Consider the following 24,338-nt stretch of genomic DNA (forward strand, 5'->3'; position numbering starts at 1 on the left):
CCATGATGGTAAATTGGTTAAAGCAATGGCCCTAATTAGAGAGCTTAACTATTAGGGTATCACGAGAGTCGAATCCATAACCTCCCCAACTTTTGGTGAGAGATCTAAAATTTGTCTAATGATAGCTTCACATACATGCCTTACATATCAGTGAGGTAATTCAAAAGAAGAAGTTAAAATGATATATATTAGAGCTTTCAAAGTAGGATATGAAAGTTGTCTGCTTATCAAAAAACATGTGAACTATATCAACAAACAAAGATTATTCATGGCTTTATAAAACAAAAATGCATCATTGGATAAGTATATAGATAATTTTTTAGCTAAGCTTCATTAAATAAATCATTTGTATTCCATGCTGAGAAATGCAAATTGTCCAAATACCTCGCCCCATCCCCAGTGACCCCTTTGAAAGGTCATCACCTACATTGTTATTGTTCCTGTATAGGGTCTCTCTCTCTCTCTCTCTCTCTCTCTCTCTCTCTCTCTATATATATATATATATATATATATATATATATATATATATATATATATGTATGTATGTATGTGTATATATATATATACACACACCTCGTGGAAATCCCTTCAAGTACTTTTCCATGATCCATGGATGGTAAATTGGTTAAAGTAGTGGCCCTAATTAGAGAGCTTAACTATTAGGGTATCACGAGAGTTGAATCTGTAACCTCCCTAAATTTTGGTGAGAGATCTAACATTTATCTCATGACATATTCGCATACATGCCTTACATATCAGTGAGCTAATTTAAAAGAAAATGTTAAAAGGACATATATTAGAGCTTTCAAGGTAGGCTGTGAAAGATGTCTTCTTATCACAAAACTTGTGAACTGTATCAACAAACAAAGATTGTTCGTGGCTTTATAAAATAAGAATAAATCATTGGAGAACTCTGCAGAGAATTTTGTAGTGAAGGTTAATGAAATAAAACATTTTTATGCCATGCTGAGAAATGGAAATGGTTGAAATACCCTACCCCATCCCTAATGTCTATTTTGAAAGGTCATTAGCTACATTGCTATTATCCCTGTATTATAAGACAATAGGCTCTCTCTCTCTCTCTCTCTCTCTCTCTCTCTCTCTCTCTCCCTACACACACACACACACACACACCTCGTGGAAAGGCCTTTAAGTATTTTTGCATGATCCATGGATGTTAAATTGGTTAAAGCAGCTCCCGTAATTAGAGAGCTTAACTTCTAGGGGATCATGAGAGTCAAATCTGTAACCTCCCCAAATTTTTGTGAGAGATCTCACATTTGTCTGATGACTTCATTGCATACATGCCTTACATAGCGTTGAGCTAATTTAAAAAAAAGAGTTAAAAGGACATATATTATATCTTTCAAAGAAGGCTTTGAAAGTTGTCTTCTTATCACAAATCCTATGAATTGTAGCAACAAACAAAGACTTTTCATGGATTTATAAAACAAAAATACATCATTGGATAACTCTGTAGAGAATTTTCTAGCCAAGGTTCATGAAAGAAATCATTTTTATGCATTGTTGAGAAATGGAAATGGTCCAATGACCCCGCCTCATCCATAATTCTGATTTTGAAAGGCCTCTATCTCTCTCTCTCTCTCTCTCTCGATATATATATATATATATATATATATATATATATATATATATATATATATATTTTTCATTTTTTTCTAACGAAAACTTCATGAGGAAACACACAGGATACTTCTCCACATTGTCATTGAAATATTCAAAGAAATATATCTGGAGATCATGTGCCTTAACCTTCTGCCAGATTTGATGCTTTATCTTTGTCTTCTTACTGATACTATTTTCTTTTGAACTTATCCCATGGGATTTTGCATGTCTTTGCCTATGCCCATTTTTTCCATAGGCAGAATGCAGAACATGATTATTCCTCCATGCCTCTAAATTTTTTTCATGTTTTTGATCACTACCTCCACACTCTCCACAAAAGGTAATTTTCCTAAGTCTCGGGCTACCAGATGGTGTAGTTGTTGATTGATTTCCAAAAGCCAAACCCTGAACAAAGGAATATATGGTGCTTCCAAATGATGTGCTTTTCACAAATAATTTATCTTCCATTTTGACCAAACACTGTAAAATATATAGACATATTGGAAATGACAAGACGTTGTATTGTAAATGTGTTTTACAAATCTTCTCTAGTGTTTTCTGCAAAACTCTATTACAAAATATATACTTTGGAGCTTAAGAACAATATATGTTTTAGGGTTTAGACACTTTATGCTTTGCAGTGATAGTAGTGATAACGATACTAGAATATTTCCCATCAGAATATATTCCCATGGAATGCATAAGAACTAACCTAGTAAATATTTTAGATCCAATGAATAATGACATAAATTCCATTGAACATTTTAATTCTTATTTTTTATTCAACTATAACTCAAAAACACATTGGATTATGTACAAACAAAATCATTGAGACAATGACCCTTTCAGTTCCTTCCTATTTGCAGCGAACGCAAAAATCGTGGACGTTTTGAGGGAAGTATGTATGAAATCCATGTCATCTAAATAATTTGGAGACAAACTCGCTAACTTTGTCCAACCCAACAGTTGTTTGTATACAGGCCCAAATTGTTCTGAATTTCCTTCTAAGAATACAGTATGGTAATACTTGGAATTGAGTTCACGACCTTCTGTTATCTTAGGGAGAAATTGCATGCATAGGAGCTGTGAAATGGTAATGAGCAAGGTCATGGGAGGAAGAAAAAATGCCAGATATGTCTTTCGAAAATTGGAATGAATAGTGGGTAGGAGATGCCTCACATTTGATATTGACTGAGGGGTTTTTTTGCACGTGTGAAAGAGTCATCGAGTTAAAATAGTCAGCTATGATACCACTACCAGCTAGGATAAATAACTCCACGCTTTAATGAATTTCTTCAATTCATAGCATGCATATATAAAAGAGGAATTTACCTTTGGTTTCATCTTCTGAGAGCTCCAAAATGACTCTTCTTATTCAGCTATGAATCTTCATATTTCTCTTAGATTAATACTTAAAGAGTTATTTACAATGTACGCAAATCCCTATGGATTAGGTATCTAACACTACCCCCTTAATTTGAAGGGTTTTTTTGTGAGTCCAAGCATCGTTCTCAACATTTCAAATTTTTCTCTTCTAAGTGCTCTCGGGATGATGTTTTGCAATATTCTCATTTGAGGATCAATGTCTCAAATGAATAGTTTTGGCTTCTACATGATATTGAATCAGATGGTACTTGGTCTTGGTGTGCTTGGTGTGATCATGGAATCTAGGATTATTGGCCAACTTTATTGCAAAAGTATTGTCAACCAAAAGAGTATAATGTACATGTTTCTCCTGAATATTTTATAGGTATTTTCCTGAGGCACACGATATTTTTGAAACTTGCACTTCTTGCTTCCCTCCCTACTCTCAGAAGCTTTTTAAATATTGCACTTCTCAGTTCCACTCCCTGCTCTCAATGACCTTGAGCTAGATCCTCTAAGGTCTAGGGTTAAAACATGAGCAAGATCATGGGAAATAAAACTACTAATGGTGTGAAAATACACTCAAGGAATGGTAACAACTGCATGGGCGGGTGAGGGAACTCCATGTAAACAAGATAAGAGAGTTCAACAATTCAACATATTCAAAAACAAAAATGTTTTTCCTTGGGGATTTAGTTGTTATCTCATGTGAAACCTTGAGAATGAACTTATGAGGTACCTTGAGTTGAACCATTGTGCTCGTCACTATTAGATAGAGGACTTTAATCTCTACCTCCTCCAAAAGGTGGATTAAAAGGTCTGGAATCAGGCATAGACTTCATCATTAAGGGCACTTTAAGCCTTATAATAGTGTTGGCAGACCAGTTGGGGCCATCTCAGGGCAGTGAGCATTGTGAGACATAAAGGATGAGGGAGATGGCTTGAATAAATGCATTCACTACTAAACTCAACCTAAAAAGAGATCCACTATCCTAGTTGTTAGAAGTATTAATTACCAAGTGTCTTACAAATAGTTCCAACAAAGCATTAACATCTGAGGTTATGTATGGCATGTCAACAATGGATTCAACCACAAGGTTGATCAACCCTAGGTAAATCATTCAAGAGATTGTGGATGTGAGTCTTGGTGCCATTTTAGCCAAATCAGATGCATACAATTGTATTCTATTCAAAAGGACATCGTCACGAAGAATCTCTAGCTTTTGGCTTATCTCTGTGTGATGTGGATTCTAATCCACAAATTTCATCCCTATAAGAATGAGTCCAAGGTATGAAGAAAACTTTGCAAAACCTTAAACTATGATTAGAGAATCTTGTTCCTTTAGTTGATGCTTCTATTTATTTATAGAAAAATCCATGAATGATCTTGCTGAAGCATCTATGCAAAATTCCTAACAATGTAGCATACTGCAAACCTTATTTTACATTATCTTTTTTGCTTGGAAAAATTTCAATTAGAAATTAGTTCCATTACATTATTCAAGGTAAATGCAATCTCTTTTCTTCTCACTAAGGTTTTAATTCTGCATAAATGCTCTAGGATGTTTTAGTATGACTAGTCCAAGAATTTGTCCACCAGAAAGAGCTCCTAAAAGTTGACCACTTTACTATGTACAAAACATGCACTGATATATAGATCATTTTAGTGGCTAGAATGAGTGATGAACACAAGTTTAAATGTAACTTGCAATATCCACCTAATTATTTCAATATTAGATATTCTTTGGAAAAAATATCGAAGTATTTTTACCTCTAATTAAGTTGTTGGAGAATTGACATTCAGCCACGGAAACTTCACTTGTAAAAGATTTTCATTATTTCTCTTATGTAAGTTATTCATATGATATGAAATTTCATTATATGTATTGTAATATAGCCAAATTTCCACTTTGTAGATGCCTCAGATTTAGCATATTCGTTGATTCAACAGTTTATTGACGACACTAATTTTTGCTCTGACAATTTTGCAAAAGGAGTAAGAGTTGTTGTTAGAGAGGAAAAAAAACGATTTTGTTTTGGCCAATACAAATCCCCCTACTTGGATGAATCGTAAATGAAAGCTTATGAATCTTGGGGAGATTATTTCCTATTTGGGTAGGTCCTTCAGTGAATAGTTTTTCAGTTGTTGATTATTGGGGATGGATAATAGTAAAGTTTTAGAAAAGAAAAATTCTAGCTTGGAGCAATATTGAACTACGGCCTTCCAAGAAGATTGCAATTGTTGATAAGTTTCTAGCAGTGGGTAACATTTGTTTCTGTCTCTTTTTCTTCTCAAGTAGCCTGTAAAATGTTGGAACAGGTACTCCAAAACATTTTTTGGGAAAGCATTGCGGGGTTAAAAAGATTGATATGGTGTCTTTGAGTTTTTTGTAATTGCACATTACCAAGTGATCAATGGGGATTGGACATCCCCAACATTATTAAACACTGTATTTCCATTGCTCCTTTCGATTTGTGTAACATCTCTACAAAATTTCCAATTTTTTGGGATTTTGTGAGACGCTGATATACTTTGTGCCTCTAAAGATTTCCAATGTTCTTGGAGATTTATGCTAGTAACTTTCTTCTTCAATTTAACCTCCTTGCTACATGCTTTAGAAATATAGAAACTCAAATTTTGATTGTATTTCATTGCTTATTGGTTTCCACATTCCCATTTCTATCGGCATTCCTTTGCACCTCTTGGTGTAATTGTTAATTGTAAAATCAATTCCTATATATGCAATTTCATGGACTACCATAACTCTCACATAATTCTTTAAAGGGTGCTAGCTCAACGAAGAATGCCATATTTAGAAGCAGGAGGTTGGTGGTTCGATTCCACTGTGTCCTAATATGAATTGATCAATGATATTGTAGTTTATTTTTAATTAAATACTTTTCATATTGGTTTATTTCAATGGTGAGATATTTTCTAGATTCATTATTTTATATTTTCTCTAATGAGACAAAAGTGATGTTGTATTATCTATAGTTAGGATCAAAGATATTGTTGTCTTTTGAGAGACAAAAATGCTTGTGTTATATATTGTTTTTATAAAGACAATATTTTAAGACAATTTAATTTGAGACACCTACTTAAAGACAATATTTAAAACAATACACAAGTTTTCTTTTGTCTCAAGTTAAGACAATTTACCCAAAAATTGTCTTAAAACCCTGCTTTGTGTTGTAGTGATGGTTGAACATAGACAAAGGAGGGGGCTAAAATACTTAATTAAACTTTTTATTCTCATTTTGGACAATTTAAAAAGCTTCATCATGCCTAATGGGATTGACCGATTGACATATGTTCTTATTGTTGAAATCCCATTGGGTCTTATATACCAAAAAAATTCTTAAACATAATCCATGCTCATACATTGTTTAGTAAACTTAAACATAAAAATTTGAGAAACAGAAATAAGACACATATTCACACAATAATGCTAATATATTGCACACTTCAATTCAAAATTCGAAGATAAGAAAATATTGTTGAGAAAACCTTTCAAAAAAATTATAAGAACTAAGAAACCAAATCTACCCATACATGGTTGTAAGTGTCAGTTCCAGTGTTAAACATTAAAAAAATTACTATAAGCAACCGCTAACCTAGTAGGTACTTGCTCGATGAGAATTTTGAATATCTGGTCCTTCACTTCGTTGTTAGAAATGGATTGGCCATCTCTGTATTTGTAGATGAATGGAAGGCTTCGCGTTACATTGAAAGTGAACTTCTTACAGCACAATGGTACACTGTCCTGCTTAAGAAAATCCCCATTCATTTCCTCAAGGGGGAGATCAAGATGCCCTTTATTTGACTTAAAGCATTTTCCACGGTAGAATCAAGATTATCTTTAATATAACAACCTATACTTGAAGCTATCTCCCCGCGTTCCTTGTCATCATTCATTGCGAGATGGTAAAGCAAGTGACAAAGGTGTGAGTGAGGATTTTGCGTAGAATGTTATGCATCCAATCTGGTTTAAATGCTGTAAAAATAAATGTACTTTCAGATGCAAAATACCTCAAAATCTCTTCAGTCGTCGACGAGTCTGACGGTCAATTCTGAGAGCTCCTCCATCTTAGATGGAGAATGTATTTGCTCCAGAATGTGACCCATGCTTCTAAGCGGAATCAAATTTACAATGCACATCCCTGAGCTAGCGAGGGCATTCTTTATGTACTCATTAAACGTGGGCACATAACCAGTTGCTATCCATTCCATTTCTTGCAGATAAGATTCAAGGTATCGCACCCACTGAGCATACATCCAGTAAAATACACTGATAATTAATGTCTCATTTAGGGAATATATATATATATATATATTCACATTTATTTTAATATTGTTATTCTATTAAGATTACCTCGGGCCTCACATTCCGAGAAAAAAACGCATACTGTATCTTTTAATATGGCTGTCATGTCGGCTGTCATGTCCAGCCCTTGCTTGGTTACGACTTCAGCGGCCAGTTCATTCGTTGAATTGAAGAAAAACTGGATTGCAATTTTTATTTTTTCTGGAAGGTCATCTATCAACGAAATATCCCATCTCGAAAATGGCCCAAACAGTAATATAAATTAAAAGCTTCAAGATATATAACAGGGAGAAGCTTAGAGGAAATCAAATAGCGGTTTGTCCAAAGTCTGTGTAATATCAATTCCCCGTCTCACTCCCTCGGATGGTTTTGAGTTCGTCTAGGATTCCGTGACCGTCATAGAGGCCGTCTAGCATTCCGTGACCATCATAGAGGTCATCTAGAATGGTTGCCATGATACAAAGTTTTGCGAAGGCGATTCTGCTTTGAGATAAATCTATCAATAATTTGCTATGCGAAATAATTATTTTATAATTTTATTAACATTTAAATTTTGATATTACTAATAAAACATAAATATTACTCAATATTTTTAAAATTTTCATCTATAATTCTGAAATTTGGATTTAGAAGTTAATTAATTAAATTCTTCAAGCTTTCATCGAAATAATTATATATTTTGAATATATTTAATTATTATTAAAAAATATTATTTTGTAAAACAATAAAATATTGAAAATATTATTACTTTCAAATCAAATAAAAGTAAAATAATATTGAAAAGTGATAATTTTGATTTGAAAGAAAAAATAATTTATATTTTAATTAAATTTAAAAATAAAGAATGAGAGACAAGAAAATTGGAAATAAGATATATTATTTAATGAGTTTTAAAATAAATATATTAAATCATAAAATAATTATATTTATAAAAGTTTTGTTACATTCGAACTGTTTTGGAAAGGTGGAAGATATATTATTTAATGATTTTTAAAATAAATATATTAAATCATAAAATAATTATATTTATAAAAGTTTTGTTACATTCGAACTGTTTTGGAAAGGTGGGAAACTCATTCTAATGGTTCTTGGATTTTTTGGCTTTCTAGGAGTTTTGGAACTGTGTGGAAAAGTTCCCTTTTTGTTGAGTTGCAATGGGAGCTTCAGAAAGTTCTGAGAGCTTTGAACACTGTTTTTTTGGAGTTCCTACATTCCCTAGGGTTGGGGAATACAAAGCCTCTAGAGAAATATATTGAGCTGCTCACAAAACATGAGCCTATGTTGAAATCTTCACAGGAAGAGAGACCAAAGATGTCCTTAACAAGGATATCCTGAATTGAGAAACTCCAGAAATCTCTTGATGGGTTAAGGAAGCAATTGGCACCTAGATGTAGCTGCAATATCTGGGATTTCATGCTAATGAGTATTTATTTTGTTGTTTATGTATATCTATCGGAGAAGATTGAGTGTGCATATTGTATGTGGCAGTCAATGCTTAAACATTAGAGTTGCTTTACTTTTTATATTAAGAATAACTAGAGAAACATATGTAAAATTGTTGCTTTGTATTTTTTAGCCAGATTGTTTCAAAGACTTGGTCATGTCCCAGAGCATTAATAATGAACTTGACATACATATATATATATATATATGGGAGAGACTCAAGGAGAGACACCCAGAAAATATAATTATATATAAGAGACATTATATATTTTTTATTTATATATTTAAATTGATTTAAATATTTGAATATTTTGTTTCAATATTAATTTTGATTATCATATAAATTATATAATAATTTTTTATTTTTTATTTTATTTATTTTTTATTTATTTTGTTATCTTTTTATTATATAATTAGTTTAAATTTTGGGAAACCTATAAATTTTGGGGAAACCTCTCGTCGTTCTTGACACACGTACTCAACAACGAAGTTCCTCAAATATAATATAAATCATGAAATTAATCTAACTTTATAATTAAAACACATACAATCAATCATTTTTTCCTAAAACATTTTAAACAAAGCCAAATTCCCACGTTCCAAAAATTCATAAAACATAAAATAAAAACTCATGCGAATATAATATAAATCATGAAATCAATCTAACTTTATTATTAAAACACTTAAAATAAATCAGTTTTCCTTAAAACTTTCTAAGAAAAATCATACTGAATCAAAATATTCTTGCTCACTTAAAAAAATAAAAAATATTTTTTTTTATAATCTATTAGATTTCAGTTTCTTGTAAATTGAATAAAATCCAAAATTCCAAAATGAAAATTAATCATCATAATATTATTAACTATACTTCTAAGATAGAATAAAAAGAGAGGAATTAGTAAGGAATCTAATTACTATATCTCTAAACTTAAAATTAAAGAGAAAGATAAGTAAAGCATCACCATCTACGATGAAAATGTCCCGAGCACTACCTTGTAATATACTGATCTCTTTCTGGTGTATGCATTGCAGAATATTGAAGTCCAATGTGGCTAAGTCCAAAACCTTTTGGTTGAAATTCGACCTTTAGAAAAAAGTAGCAAAGTGGTTTACTATGGCATAACCATCTTTGAAAATCGAAAAGAAAAACAATCATATTTAGTAAATCAGGAACGTACTTGAGCCACGAATGATTTTTTCCATATATTTCAGAAATTCGACCTTTAGAAAAAAGTGGCAAAGTGATTTACTATGGCATAACCATCTTTGAAAATCGAAAAGAAAAACAATCATATTTAGTAAATCAGGAACGTACTTGAGCCAAAAATGATTTTTTCCATATATTTCAATAAAGCTGCGAGCCTCCCATCTGGGCGCACTGCAATGCCATGGAAACTCCAATGCATACTTCACCTAAACAACAGTAATTAATGAGGTCAAAACCCTTATAAACCATCGACAACATCCTCTTTTTAAATTAAGGTAGGACCATCAAAATGCGGTTAGTGCTTACCTCTTCCAGAAGGCTTTGGTCTACGTCGGCAACTTCCCCGCGAGCAGCTAAAACTTGATTTAGATATTCTCTTGTGAATGACTTCGCCTCTTCCATCACTTTTTCTCCGGGAAATGAAATTTCTGAAGTTCGAGGTAACGACAGCATGCTTCTCACTTCTTTATCTCCACTGAAATTGCAGAAGAATTTCACGTTTCCATCTTCAATAGCTTAGTAATATAAGTATTGAATTAAATGATGAAAAATTTCAGGAAATAAAGAAGAATGCTTCTTGTCGGGAATTTCTGGTTATTCCAAACAAAATACAGTGGAAAAATCCTCTGTTTCCACTGTTGAGAATTTTCTGATAAGTTCCGAAACAACAAAAATATGAACAGAGAGTAATACTTTGTTTTCTGATAATTCAAAAACACAAGAACAGAGCATAAAATAATACTCTACTTTGCCTCAGGATAAAAAACTGATCAAAATAATACTCTGTTTTTGACACAGAAAAATACTCTGTTTTTAACTCAGAAAAACAGAAAAATTCGTTCTCTGGAAACGGTGTTGCAGCAACACAATTTTTTTTTCAGTTGCTGTAACTTGTGTTGCAGCAACGTTGTTCGTGGTGTTGTAGCAACGTAAATTTTTTACGTCAAGTATTTTTTGACTTACGGTGTAACAACAATAGGCAAAAAGAAACTTCTATTTATGAACGATAAACTAACTGATAAAATAAGTCTTCCTCACGTAGAGGGATCTTCACAAAATATTATGCTAAAGAGCATCTTCCTCTTGATAGAGGGATTACAACAGGAACGCTTCAGTTCCACAAAACAACTATCTCAGAAAATTTCAGCACTGCTGTGCAATACAAAAAAAAACTCTCTTGTTCTACACTGCTGTGTGTTACAAAAGGACTTTCAATCTATCTATATATATTTTTCTACACTGTTGTGTGTGCATTTTATAGTGCGAGAAAGGGTCTTCACCGCTTTAACTTGCTAATGAAGTCTCTGCTGCTCATGATTAACATATTTGATCTTTTGTTGTATTTCTTGAGTCGGTGGTGTTGAAATCTATGGCTGATAAATGTTGTGTCGACTTGAGGCTGGTTCTTTTCTCTTTCAGTCGTTCTGCTCATTAATATGGTTGTTGAAAAGTAATGATGTAGCACTGTATCTGATCTTCATCCTTCGGGAACTCAAAAATAATTAAAGAGTGAAAAGATGGTAATGGCGGTGACTTAAAAGATCGGGAAAAAATGTGGGGTGCCGGATCACGACCAATGAATAAAGTAGCTACTGTTGTTCTGTTCACTGCAGTTGAAATTATAATTTCAACACTCCCCTTTAATTTCAACTGTTGGGTTATCAGTCATACCCAGAAGTTTCCTTAAAAAACTCAAAACTTTTCTGATCCAATGGCTTTGTCAGAATATCTGCAACCTGTTCCTGAGTCCTGCAATGTTGGAAAATGATTTCTCCATTGTTCACCTATTCTCTGATGTAGTGAAACTTTGTGTCTATGTGTTTTGTTCTCTTGTGGAATACAGAGTTCTTGGATAATGCAATAGCTGAGATATTGTCACAAAAAATAACTGTTGCTGTTGCCTGCTCCTGGCATAGACTTTTCAACATTCTCCTCATCCAAATCGGTTGATGCGTTGCTGCTGTAGCTGCCACGTACTCTGCTTCTGCTGTAGACAATGCCACAATTGGCTGTTTCTTGGAAGCCCATGAAATGGCTCCTGAACCTCAGAATTCTCTTTGCTGCCTGCCAATGTGTTTCTTTTGGCTTCTCCATGAATCTGGAAATTAAACTAACAGCATACATTATGTCTGGCCTTGTTGCAGTTAAATACATGAGGCTGCCAACTATGCTCTTGTATATGCTAGGGTCAAAATCCTTGTTGTTGTCCTCTTTGCTGAGTTTTAATCCCATCACTGTGGGAGTGATTGTTGCCTTGCTGTCCTGCATGTTAAATCTGCTCAACACTTCATTTACATATTTTGCCTGTGAAATAAAAATTCCATTTTTATTTTGATCTACTTCTATTCCTAAGAATTATCTCAACAAACCCATGTCAGTCATCTCAAATTCTTCTTTCATGACTGATTTGAAATTTTCAATGAGGTAGTCATCATTACCTGTAAAAATCACATCATCAACATATAACACAACAATTAAAATTTTACAGTCCTTTTCTTTGATGTAAACAGTGGGTTCTCCCTCACACTTCTCAAATCCGTTCTCCAGTAGATAGGAATCTATCCTACTGTACCATGCTCTTGGCGCTTGCTTCAGCCCATAAAGAGCTTTCTTCAATCTGCAGACTTTGTGCTCTTGGCCTTTCTTCTCATAGCCTAGAGGTTGCTCGATGTAAACCTCTTCCATTAATACTCCATTCAAGAATGTTGACTTCACGTCCATTTGGTAAACTTTCCATTTGTTTTGTGCTGCTATGGACAACACTGCTCTTATTGTTTCCATTCTTGCAACTGGTGCGAAAGTCTCCTCATAATCTCTCCCATATTGCTGCTTGTATCCTTTGACAACAAGTCTTGCCTTGTGCCTTTCTATCTTGCCTTCAGCATTACTCTTGGTCTTGTATACCCATTTAACTCCAATGACTTCTTTACCTTTTGGTAGCTCAACTAAATCCCATGTCTTATTTCTTTCTATTGCATTCATCTCCTCATCCATAGCTTCTATCCATTTCTTATCTTTAATTGCATCTTCGAAATGAACAGGGTCATCAACATGACAATACAAAGAAAACAGGGAATTCATTCCTTCATCATAAATATCACTTAAATTTTTGAATTTTTTACCTCTTTCATTCGGTGTGCAAGTGCTTGTAGATGCACTTGAATTTCCTCCTTGTGGTGTGCCTGGAGAAGCACTCTCATTTCTCCTCAAGGGTGTCTTTTGTTGTTCTGTTGTTGGTGTTGCTGTTTGGGGATGTGTTTCAGTCAAATCCTCATCATTATCATCATGAGACAAACAATTTTTAAAATTAATTGTTTTCTCTATGCTTCCATCCCAAGCTTCCTCTTCAATAAATTGAACATCTCTGCTCACAAAAAACTTCTTGGTGGATGGGATATATAACCTGTAAGCTTTGGATTCTTCACTGTATCCAATGAAAATACATTTCTCCCCTTTGCTGTCCAATTTCTTCCTTAGCTGATCTGGAATGTGTGCATAAGCCACACAACCAAAGACTTTCATGTGGGTGACTCCTTTCATTCTCCTACTCCATGCTTCTTCTGGCACTTTGTTCATCACTGCTTTTGTAGGACATCTATTAAAAATATATACTGCACAGTGTACAACTTCAGCCCAATAATCATTTGGCAAATGCTTTCCATTCAGCATGCTCCTCGCCATATCCATGATTGCTCTGTTTTTCATTTCAGCAACTCCATTTTGTTGTGGGGTGTACCTTGCTGTAAATTGCTTATGAATTCCATTTTCTCTGCAAAAACGTAAAAATTCTTTGGAGATATACTCACCTCCTCTGTCAGTTCTCAAAACCTTGATACGTAGCCCACTCTGATTTTCTACAAGTGCTTTGAAATTTCGAATTTTTTCAAACACTTCACTCTTATTCTTCAGAAAATAAACCCAAGTCTTTCTGGTAAAGCCATCAATAAATGTTAGAAAATATTGGCTGCCTGCAAGTGATGGAGCTTGCATCGGTCCACATAAATCTGAGTGGACAATTTCTAAGGGTGCTTTTGCCCTTATGCTTTTCCCAGTTGGAAAACTTTCTCTGTGTTGTTTTCCCAATATACAAGCTTCACAAAGGCTGTCTGGCTTTTCTATCAATGGTAATCCTCTTACCATTCCTCTTCTACTCAACAAATTAAGACCTCCAAAGTTGAGATGTCCAAATCTCAAATGCCACAACCAATTTTCATCCTTTGGTACGCTTTGGAGAGCCTCTTGTGTCACTGCTGCAATTACTTCTTTATTTTTCAAATATGTTTTTATTCTGAGAGGGAACATCCTGTTTCTTATCATCTTCACTTCAGCAATACAACGTTTGCTGGGTAATCTGTCCATGATGGTGCATACATCATTCTTGAAGAAAACATTGTAACCCTTCTGAACAAGCTGTCCAATACTCAAGAGATTACACTTCATTCCAGGAACATAATAGACATCTGCTATGGTTTTCTTTTCACCTTTCTTTGTAAATATTTTAACTTCTCCTTTTCCCATAACAGAAATTTTACTATCAGTCCCAAGTGTGACTTGTGACTGCACACTCTGATCTAAAGTAGAAAACAGGGCTATGTTTCCTGTCATATGGTTTCAGCAACCAGAATCTAGAAACCATATATCTTCATTGTTTGTTTCAGCCATATTACAAACTAACAACAAATTATCTTGACTGATATTTTCTCTAGTGATATTTGCACTAGATCTATTACGCATATCATGCTGCTTCTTCCTACATTCATTTGCATAGTGCCCATATTTTTTAAAATAATAACATTGGACATTGGATTTTTCATACCTTTGTCCTTGAGCATGATGATGTCCACTTTGCTGGCTGCTGCCATGGCCTTGGTTCTGATTTGGATTGCTGCCTCTTCCTTGAACGTTTGTTGGACTGTTTCTTCCGCCTCTGTATTGGGTTTGCCTCTTCCTCTCATGTTTCCTCTGCCTTGACCTCTTCCTCTTCCAAATGACATCTGGGTCTTGAAGGCTTGCTCTAGAGATGAGTTTTCATTTCTATTCAACCTCTGCTCATGTGTTATCAGTGATGCATGAAGTTCATCAACTGAAAAATTTGAGAGATCCTTTGTCTCTTCTATGGTGGTGACAATGACCTCAAACTTTGAGGGTAGGAACCTCAATAGTTTCTCCACAATCCTCCTTTCTTCAAGAGTTTCTCCATGAGACCTTATCTGTGTGACCAAACCAATTGCTTGTGTGAAGAATGAGTCAATATTGTCTGACTCCTTCATACGCAAGTTCTCAAAATCTTTCCTCAGCAACTGTAGTTTTGCTGTCTTCACTTTCTCCATGCCTTGATAGGCTATCTTGAGAGTTTGCCATGCTTCTCTTGATGTCTTGGCTGCTGCTATCCTCGGAAACACACTCTCATGCACTGCTTGATATAAAAGTACAAAGGCTTTTGAGTCCTTCTTATTGCTCTTCAACAGCTCTTTCTCTGCCTAAGTTAATCCAATAAAATCTTCTTTATTTGCTGGTTCTTCAAATCCATATTCAACAAGTTCCCATAAATCTTGTGAGGCAAACACTGCTCTCATGGTTATTGCCCAGTAGTCATAATTTTTCCCATTGAACTGTGGGAGCTGGGTATTAAACATACCCATGCTGGTGCTGGCCATTCTTGCAATACTTGACTGTAAAAAAAAATCACTTAATTGTTTTCAGCAGCTACAGAAAAAACTAATATGAAAAATACCTTGACAGCGTTTTCGCTCTGCTGGATAATTTGCTGCAGCAACAAATCTTCTTTCACCTTCTTTGATGTCTTCAAAGAGCTTGGACAAGCTCTGATACCATGTCGGGAATTTCTGGTTATTCCAAACAAAATACAGTGGAAAAATCCTCTGTTTCCACTGTTGAGAATTTTCTGATAAGTTCCGAAACAACAAAAATATGAACAAAGAGTAATACTTTGTTTTCTGATAATTCAAAAACACAAGAACAGAGCATAAAATAATACTCTACTTTGCCTTAGGATAAAAAACTGATCAAAATAATACTCGGTTTTTTACACAGAAAAATACTTTGTTTTTAACTCAGAAAAACAGAAAAATTCGTTCTCTGGAAACGGTGTTGCAGCAACACAGTTTTTTTTCAGTTTCTGTAACTTGTGTTGCAGCAACGCTGTTCGTGGTGTTGCAGCAACGTAAATTTTTGACGTCAAGTATTTTTTGACTTACGGTGTAACATCAACAGACAAAAAGAAGCTTCTATTTATGAACGATAAACTAACTGATAAAATAAGTCTTCCTCACATAGAGGGATCTTCACAAAATATTATGCTAAAGAGCATCTTCCTCTTGATAGAGGGATTACAACAGGAACGCTTCAGTTCCACAAAACAACTATCTCAGAAAATTTCATCACTGCTGTGCAATACAAAAAAAAACTCTCTTGTTCTACACTGCTGTGTGTTACAAAAGGACTTTCAATCTATCTATATATATTTTTCTACACTGGTGTGTCTTCATTTTATAGTGCGGGAAAGGGTCTTCACCGCTTTAACTTGCTAATGAAGTCTCTGCTGCTCATGATTAACATATTTGATCTTTTGCTGTATTTCTTGAGTCGGTGGTGTTGAAATCTATGACTGATAAATGCTGTGTCGGCTCGAGGCTGGTTCTTTTCTCTTTCAGTCGTTCTGCTCATTAATATGGTTGTTGAAAAGTAATGATGTAGCGCTGTATCTGATCTTCATCCTTTGGGAACTCGAAAATAATTAAAGAGTGAGAAGATGGTAATGGCGGTGACTTAAAAGATCGGGAAAAAATGTGGGGTGCCGGATCACGAAAAATGAATAAAGTAGCTGCTGCTGCTCCGTTCACTGCAGTTGAATTTATAATTTCAACACTTCTTGATCGCTTCTCTATTTCTAAGAGAATCTGTTCGAGGTTTAGGAATATAGGAACCGAACTAAATTCAGAAAACCTATGGATAAATTCAAACACGCTTTTCCACGTTTAGTAAATGGTATCGCCAATTTAATGCGGGTTTTCTAGCAAAACACCTCAAAACATGAACAACAATTATAATGAGATCTTCTAACTTTACATCAAATAAAAAAATCGATGTGCAGATATATGTAAACACTAAATTAAACGTCTTCATGTGTGTGGAAATGACTAACTTGTAAACGTAATCTAGAGCAGTTGTTTTTATTTCATGTTGAAAATGTCGATCAATTCCAAGGCATTCGAATATGTCAACTATCTGCAGACATTCGATAAAATCATAATTTCTATCCTCCATTTCGCTCAAAAGTAAATGCTTGATTTCCTCAATAAGCTTCCCAACACGTTCATAACATGCAGGTGCCTGCTTCCAACGCAATGCAATTCAAAGATATATCTCACAATGATAGAGATAGGTGTTGTGATACAGTGATAGCTAATAACAAACAGAAAACTAAAATTGCAGATTTTAGACTCTTGTGGTTTGTTTTTCTGTGTAAAGAATTTGGATTTTCCACCCGAAAAGAGATGTGTTTATTTGGAAAATACAGGATCAAAATTAAAAGAAAGACAACTCTCAATTATCACTGTGGAAAATCCAAACGCCTTGTCTTTAAAAAGGCGCTGAAGGCAAACAGAGACCAGAAGGCAAAGCTATACCCCATCCGACGAATTGAGAGAGTATGAACTCATCGTCCCACACGTTTGCATGGGTAATTGGCAGTGTGTCAAGGGACGGAAGATTCATTCCTGAATTCGGTGGAAACTGATTCACAAATCACAGCCATAACACTACACTTCGCGATGCGATTTTATGAGATGAATGAGCAATAGCGGCTCACTTATATAGACAAATGAGTGGTAGAAATTGTAATGATAACTATATGAAGTAAATATGCATTTTAATGTTTAGATCATAGTTACCCACTTCGCCTGAATCCAGCAAAAAAAAACGAAAATTCGCCGGTTCGATACGAATAAGTAAAATATTACTTAAAATCTTGGCTTTTACCCAGATGGAGGGATTATTCATTCAATAACAGAAGATGTGAATGGCAGTAATCACACAAATAGATAATAACAGAAGATGTCAATGGCATTATTCACACAAATAGATAATAGTGGAATGGAGTGCTCCACAAGGAAAGTGTATTTGCATAAATAGAAGTATTAGGATGGAGTGCCAGCAGAAGGTAGGAAAATACAAAAGAAAATGGAGAATCATAGTAGAATAGGAAAGTTTTGGATTTTCTATGTTTAGAAAATAGGAAAAGAAACCATCAGTGTTAATTTGGAAAACTGTATTAATGTTAAAAGAGTGACTATTTTTTAAATATATTTGTTAGGAAAGATTAAGTTTTAAAATTAAAAAAGTATTTTAAATTTAACATTAAAAATGATTAGAAGTTCAGAAAAGTGATAATTGTGGTTTTAAATTTAAAATAAATTAAGAAAAAAAAAGTGAAAATTATTGTTTCTATAAGAACAAAGGTATTTATAATATATACTGTCAATTCTTTTTTAAATTAATTTTTTTTATTCAAACTAAACTTTTATGATATTTAAATTGGAACTCAAATTTAAGCTTGATAACTGTAACTCAGCTTAGGTTATGTAGGAACTCTTTTGTTGATTGGCCAAAACATCAACGCTGTAATGACCCCAGATTTATGTAAATTTGAAAGTTTACTGTGGTAAAACACTAATACAATTGTTTTTATGTTTTAAACAAAATTGTGGCAAACTATTTTTGATTAAGTAATTTAAATATTTTCTTTGGAATTGCTGGCAGCCTCTAAGAGGTGAATCTTAAAGAAAATGATCAGTTGTGATAACTGATGGAACTACCCTCCAAAACAGGAAAAGTCCTGACTGAGGGGATTCTGTGCTGTGAGGACAGACAGAGGAAAAAAGTTAATCTTTCTCCAAGAAAAGGAAAAGGAAGAAAGAGGAAGAGGGTTAAGTCTGGTTAGGACCAGATAACCTGGCACAAGGAGTGCACAAACCCTGTTGAGGGCTGGAGGCCTGCAGGATGGCTCGGGGGGAGAATTCCGTCTGAGGGATGGATCTCATGGCTGGGTGGAGAGCGAAATTAAAGTTCAGGTGACTTATTTGTTTGAACAAAACCATTCCTGACAGTGGTAATCAGGTACGGTTCCAAACTGGTAGTCCCTGATAAGAAAAGTAATGTGCATGAAAGTTACAGTAAGTTAAATAGGAAAAGACTGTTTATTTCCTGAATATTGTAGCAATGAATAGCATAACGTACAATTGGGAAACTTTGAAAAAAAGACTGTCAGTTAACGGACCCGGTCCGAGTTAGTACCCAGATAGAGTAAACGGTAAGGAAATATCGAAACAAGGATTGTATATGGGTACAAAGTAGTCTTACCCAGGACTGGTTACTGGGTAACAGTCCCGACCTAACCCTATTAGCCAAGGGGTTATTAATCAAACTAACAGACACTGGAACAATTAAACAATAGTAAATCCTTTAACCTGTAGTCTGGTGTGAATGCCGTGGAACGGCATTCGAATGAGGGTTTATACCTCTGTGATAAAAGAAGACACCGACTGTAGTCGGAAGTAATCTCGCGACAGAGTGAAGATGAGCCGGTAGATAACCTAGGTTATTAATAAACCGTATATGTCCAACAAATAACTCTGCGCAGAGAGCGTTGGTGAATGGAGGAATAAAGAACCATACATTTCATTAAGAGTTGCTACCGAGTCTCAGTGCTTGCGTCATAAACCCAAAACAAATCTGTGTTACAGAGTTATATCTGAGTACAGACAGAATATATTCCAAGTTCTGTGTAATATAGTGACAAGAATAATAACAGATATGAATAACCAAAGGTTCGATGTCTTATAGCAACAGAAGATGACTGTGGAAGCACATATCCAGAATTAATGCATGCAAGCAGAATGGAATACATTTATATCAAACCCGAGACGGGAGCATGTAGCTGGAAATGAATCATAGCCTTTTTAATTTAAAAAAAAAACCTGTGCATGCGAGCAAAAATGAAATATAACGCTGTTAAGACAGAGAGCCTGTACATGCAATCTGTAACGGCAGATAACCATAATAATCAAAGAAACTGCGCGAAAGAACAGAAATCATGTATGAAGAGTAGCCCTTTCCACAAGAAAAAAAAGGGGTTATCTGTTTAGCAATAATCATTCGCCAAAGATACATTAAATCGACCGGTGAATAAGAGTATTTAGAAATACAGAGATTATGACAAGGATTATTATTATAGCTTGACAATGCCGAGGCGAATGCCGTTCGGGGATAGATAGAACCTGGACAAAAATTTAAACCCTAAGTCTCTGTTCATGAGAAATGGACATTCAAACGAAAAACAACTCAATACATTAACGAAAAAGCCCTGAGGGCTGAAGAGTTCATGACAACACCGAACGGTGAAATATTAACATAAACATATCAATACATTTGTATAAGGGAACAAGCCCAATATATTCATGACTGTATCTGCGCGTGAAGGCCAGATCTGAAATCATGCAACCACATTAATTAATCCAAGTCTGCCGCTAGGCGGTTCTGTATTACAAACGAGAAGAAAACATGTCGGGTATAATAAACCCAGAACCGCTCTGCAATCAAAAACGTTTAAACCGGACAGCACAGTCATAACCTATCTATGCAATGAGATAACTGCAAGGGTTCTCCACGGAGAATACCCGGTAGCGAAATGAGAAGACCATAGTGAAAACAGAGATCTGCAACAGACCATGCAGGGTAATTCATAACTGTAACCTTGAACCATACCAAGAAAATAGGCTTCAACTGCCGAGATTCATACCTGGTGTCGCTGGAGGATTGTTTGCAGAGCAAGTCACCATGGGATCCGGCCGAAGCATAGCAAGAGCGGCTGTATAAAAACTTGACAGGGGAAACGTAAAGACTGTAAGTAATAACCCAGTGATAACCAAGCCGTTAAACAAATACAAGACTAAGAGAAACATCGTTAATACCTGCGAGGTTTGTTTGTGAGCGGAATACAGCTCTGGAGCATAGCAGGTTGCAGTAATGAGTTTGTTGGAAGTGAGCTCGAGGAGAAACATTGAACCAGCCCGCAAAGGCTGCAGACATCAAATGACTTTAACACGGTGAATGGACGCTTAAATATCACCGATAAACCTTGAAAGATCTCCAGCCCTCCGATCTCCGGAAGAGATCCGGGCCGTTGAAGTATGGCGGGAGTCGCTGGCGGGGAGATCAAAATTGGCATTACCAAGGAGTCACATGGCTGGAGAAACCAGGCCATGCCACCTGTCCCGGAAGGACGGACCGTCGTAAAGGCAAGTATGATCTGTCACCGGATGAGTACTGCGGCGGGACCATAAAAGCCCACGCCCATTAATACAGTGCCGTTGAATATCTTTGGTAGATGTGGAGTATGAACAGTGCTTAAATCAAACCATAATGCTAATAGGTGTGATGCCGCGTGGTGAATACAACATAGAACCATAGCATAGAACTCAAACCAACGATATACGTGGATATGGGTTCACAAAACTTTAATTAATGCGTGCCAAATGTTTATTGTTTTATATATTCCAATTTAACGCATGCCAATGATACATAGGCTTATGAAATACCTGTAATTTATAGTTATAAAGTGTAAGTGCGCATATAAGACAGGATCATAATATGGTGAACCTTAAGCTCAAAGGGTTGACATGTATATATTCTGTCAAAAAAATTATGTATATGTAAAGTAGGTGTGACAAACGCGGAGGAGAAGGTTCGGATCCATCCTTGGAAAATAGCTACAATACCAGTAAATTTGGGATGTTTTTTTATTGTTTGAGATATTGTTTAATTATTTCCGAGAAACAGAAACAATCCCGAAGATTTCAGAAAAGACGAATGAGGGGATCGCCCAAAGTTATCTCACTTATTTTTTAAAGATGACATAAATTAATTACAAGGGATCGCCCAACACTTAGTTAAGTTTTCGTTAACTGTTCACTTCTTCACTTATGCAACAAAATCATATTTCGTTTAGGCAACAAAATCATATTTACTTCAATTAGCTTCGTTGTGCGATAACCATAAACAACAATGAACACTATGTAATATTGTACATAGTTATGATGGTAGGTGGTAACTACCAACAATTTTCCCAATGCTTATCAAACTTACATAAATAAGATACAATGCTTACAAATTATAAAATTGTGGGAGTTGCCTAGTTGCCAAACAAATCGTCCACCAAAATCGTGCATCTTGCCGCAACTTTTGTGCGACCTCTGTTCGGCCGTGCAATGCCCCACACATCCTGCCCTACCTTTCCGCGGTTTTCCCAAACGTAATAACTTGCCCATGATAAACATATAACTTGCCCATGATGCTGCTTTAACTCGTAAAGTCTTGCCTAAGACTATTGTTAAGAGTATGTGTTTTTTGATAAAATGCTACAGGTTAAAATTCAAAAAAATTAAAATATATACATTTTTATAAATTTTAAATAGAAAAATTTTATTTATCAATTTAATATTTAATTTAATTTTAATTTTAAAATTTAAATAAAAAACCATATACCATTACTTTTTCTTTAAATAAATTTATTTTTATAATAAATATCTTTTAGAAATTACAGATTTATTTATTTTTCTATCCACTATTTTTATGATTACAGATTTATTTATTTTTTCTATCCATTATTTCTATTATTAATATTTAAATTGTTACAGGTTAATTCTATACTAATTACAAATCTTCTAAAATACTTATTAATGAAATAAAAATGATTTTTTTTATATATCTAATCCATATTAATCTTTTATATATATTTGTATATAATAGTGAAATATTTTGTTATAATGTATAAAATATTTAAATATATATTATTTTTATTATTAATATTGAAAATATTACATGTTCATTCCACAATTAAAATGAATAAATTACAAATTTCACTAAATAATATCTATAGATTTAGTGTAGGTATAACATTTAGTTGAAACACAAAACCATAAGTTAGCAATAAGATATTTTAACATAGAAAGCTACTAACTTGTGATGGACATGACAGGGAAATTTCCATAAATGTTTAGATAAAATCAAATTTATTTTAAATATTTTGATTAAAAAAATAATAGAAATAAAAATCAAATTCAACATCAACATTTTAGCATTAATGTTTTCAACTTAACATTTAAAAATTTGATTCTTATCATACGAACATTTAAATATCCACTCTACCAAAAAAATTACATTTAACAATTTCAATATTTGCTTACTTTTTAAGTTTAAGATATATTTAATGAAGATTAAATTTGTATAATTAATAATAAAAATTAATATGATATTTTTCATGTGGTGTTGTATTGTAATGCTTTCTGTTATATATATATATATATATATATATATATATATATATATAAAAATAAAGGTGATAAATAAATTATTTTATTTTATTTATTTTTGTTTTTATTTTTATAAATATTTAGTTAATGAAAATTAATAAAAATAATGTATACACATGAAATTTATACTAAACATTTTTAACTATTATGTACGTGTCTGTTTATATTTTCTCTTTAGCATTATATAGTATATATAGTCGATATTGAAATAATTTATTTATGATTCATCTTTTACATATTAAATATTAATGCATGTTGAATTTATATTTGGATATACAAAACATATTTCCAAAGGACTCTTTGTATATAATTAGTTTTTCTATAAAAAAAAATTAAAATATTAACATATTTCTAAAGGACCCTTTATATATAATTAGTTTTGCTATAAAAATAAAATGAAATATTACATGTTTATTTATCACTATATGGATTATTTTTGTTATTAATATTTACTAGAAATTTCCACTAAAGGTACAAATTTCCACTAAATTGGGTAGGTTAGGATGGAGGAGAGGAAATGTGTCCAGGCTTGCAATAGTGTCACACTAGTGTGGACGTCTGTTATATAAATAAATTGGGTAGGTTATGATCTAGCTGTAAATTGGTTGAAAAAAATCAAAATTAAGCCCATTTAATTCTTCAATTAAACATTTTGTATCATTCTACCTAAAAAAATCCCTTAAATACCTAAATAGAATCTTTTAAAATACATAATTTAATTTAAGTCACATCATATTTATTAATATGCTGGTATCAAGAATAGTGTAAAAGGCCATGCCGAAAATGGTTTGTTTAAATTTAATTTAATTTAAGGTGTCTCTTCCCCACTCCATCATAGGTATCATGGATTTTGAATATGAAGCTCCTTAACCACATCTTAAAAATGAATATATTTATCTTTTATTTATGATACATAAATAAATATTCTAATGTGCAATTCAGGTATCTCAATCAACCTATCTAAAACCCTTGTATCTTTCT

General features: G+C 33.8%; 2 protein-coding genes across 7 annotated transcripts; both read right to left on the reverse strand.

Moving 5' to 3' along the window:
• Positions 1-7,033: 7,033 nt before the first annotated feature.
• LOC149192850 (delta-selinene-like synthase, chloroplastic) lies at positions 7,034-17,703 on the reverse strand. The gene is made up of 6 exons (XM_089407137.1): positions 17,592-17,703; positions 10,273-10,481; positions 10,075-10,172; positions 7,672-7,796; positions 7,399-7,529; positions 7,034-7,255 (listed from the first exon to the last, which is right to left on the reverse strand). The coding sequence occupies exons 1-6, from the start codon at positions 17,701-17,703 to the stop codon at positions 7,034-7,036; spliced, it is 897 nt and encodes a 298-aa protein (XP_089263263.1).
• A 2,615-nt stretch (positions 17,704-20,318) lies between these two features.
• LOC149192851 (uncharacterized) lies at positions 20,319-21,248 on the reverse strand. Of its 6 annotated transcripts, none has more exons than XM_089406467.1 (3): positions 20,958-21,248; positions 20,786-20,854; positions 20,319-20,473 (listed from the first exon to the last, which is right to left on the reverse strand). In XM_089406467.1, exons 1-3 carry the CDS (start codon positions 21,212-21,214, stop codon positions 20,443-20,445), a joined length of 357 nt encoding a protein of 118 aa, XP_089262593.1. In that variant the 5' UTR covers positions 21,215-21,248; the 3' UTR covers positions 20,319-20,442. The 6 variants fall into 6 exon arrangements, with proteins under 6 accessions (XP_089262593.1, XP_089262588.1, XP_089262590.1 ...); XM_089406462.1 differs by having other exon boundaries at positions 20,786-20,865; XM_089406464.1 differs by having other exon boundaries at positions 20,319-20,576; positions 20,786-20,865.
• Between the last annotated feature and the right edge of the window lie 3,090 nt (positions 21,249-24,338).

Source organism: Pinus tabuliformis, chromosome 2_2 (assembly GCF_031772625.1).
Source record: "Pinus tabuliformis cultivar Carrire ecotype Pingquan chromosome 2_2, CPIR1, whole genome shotgun sequence".
Lineage (NCBI taxonomy): Eukaryota > Viridiplantae > Streptophyta > Pinopsida > Pinales > Pinaceae > Pinus > Pinus tabuliformis.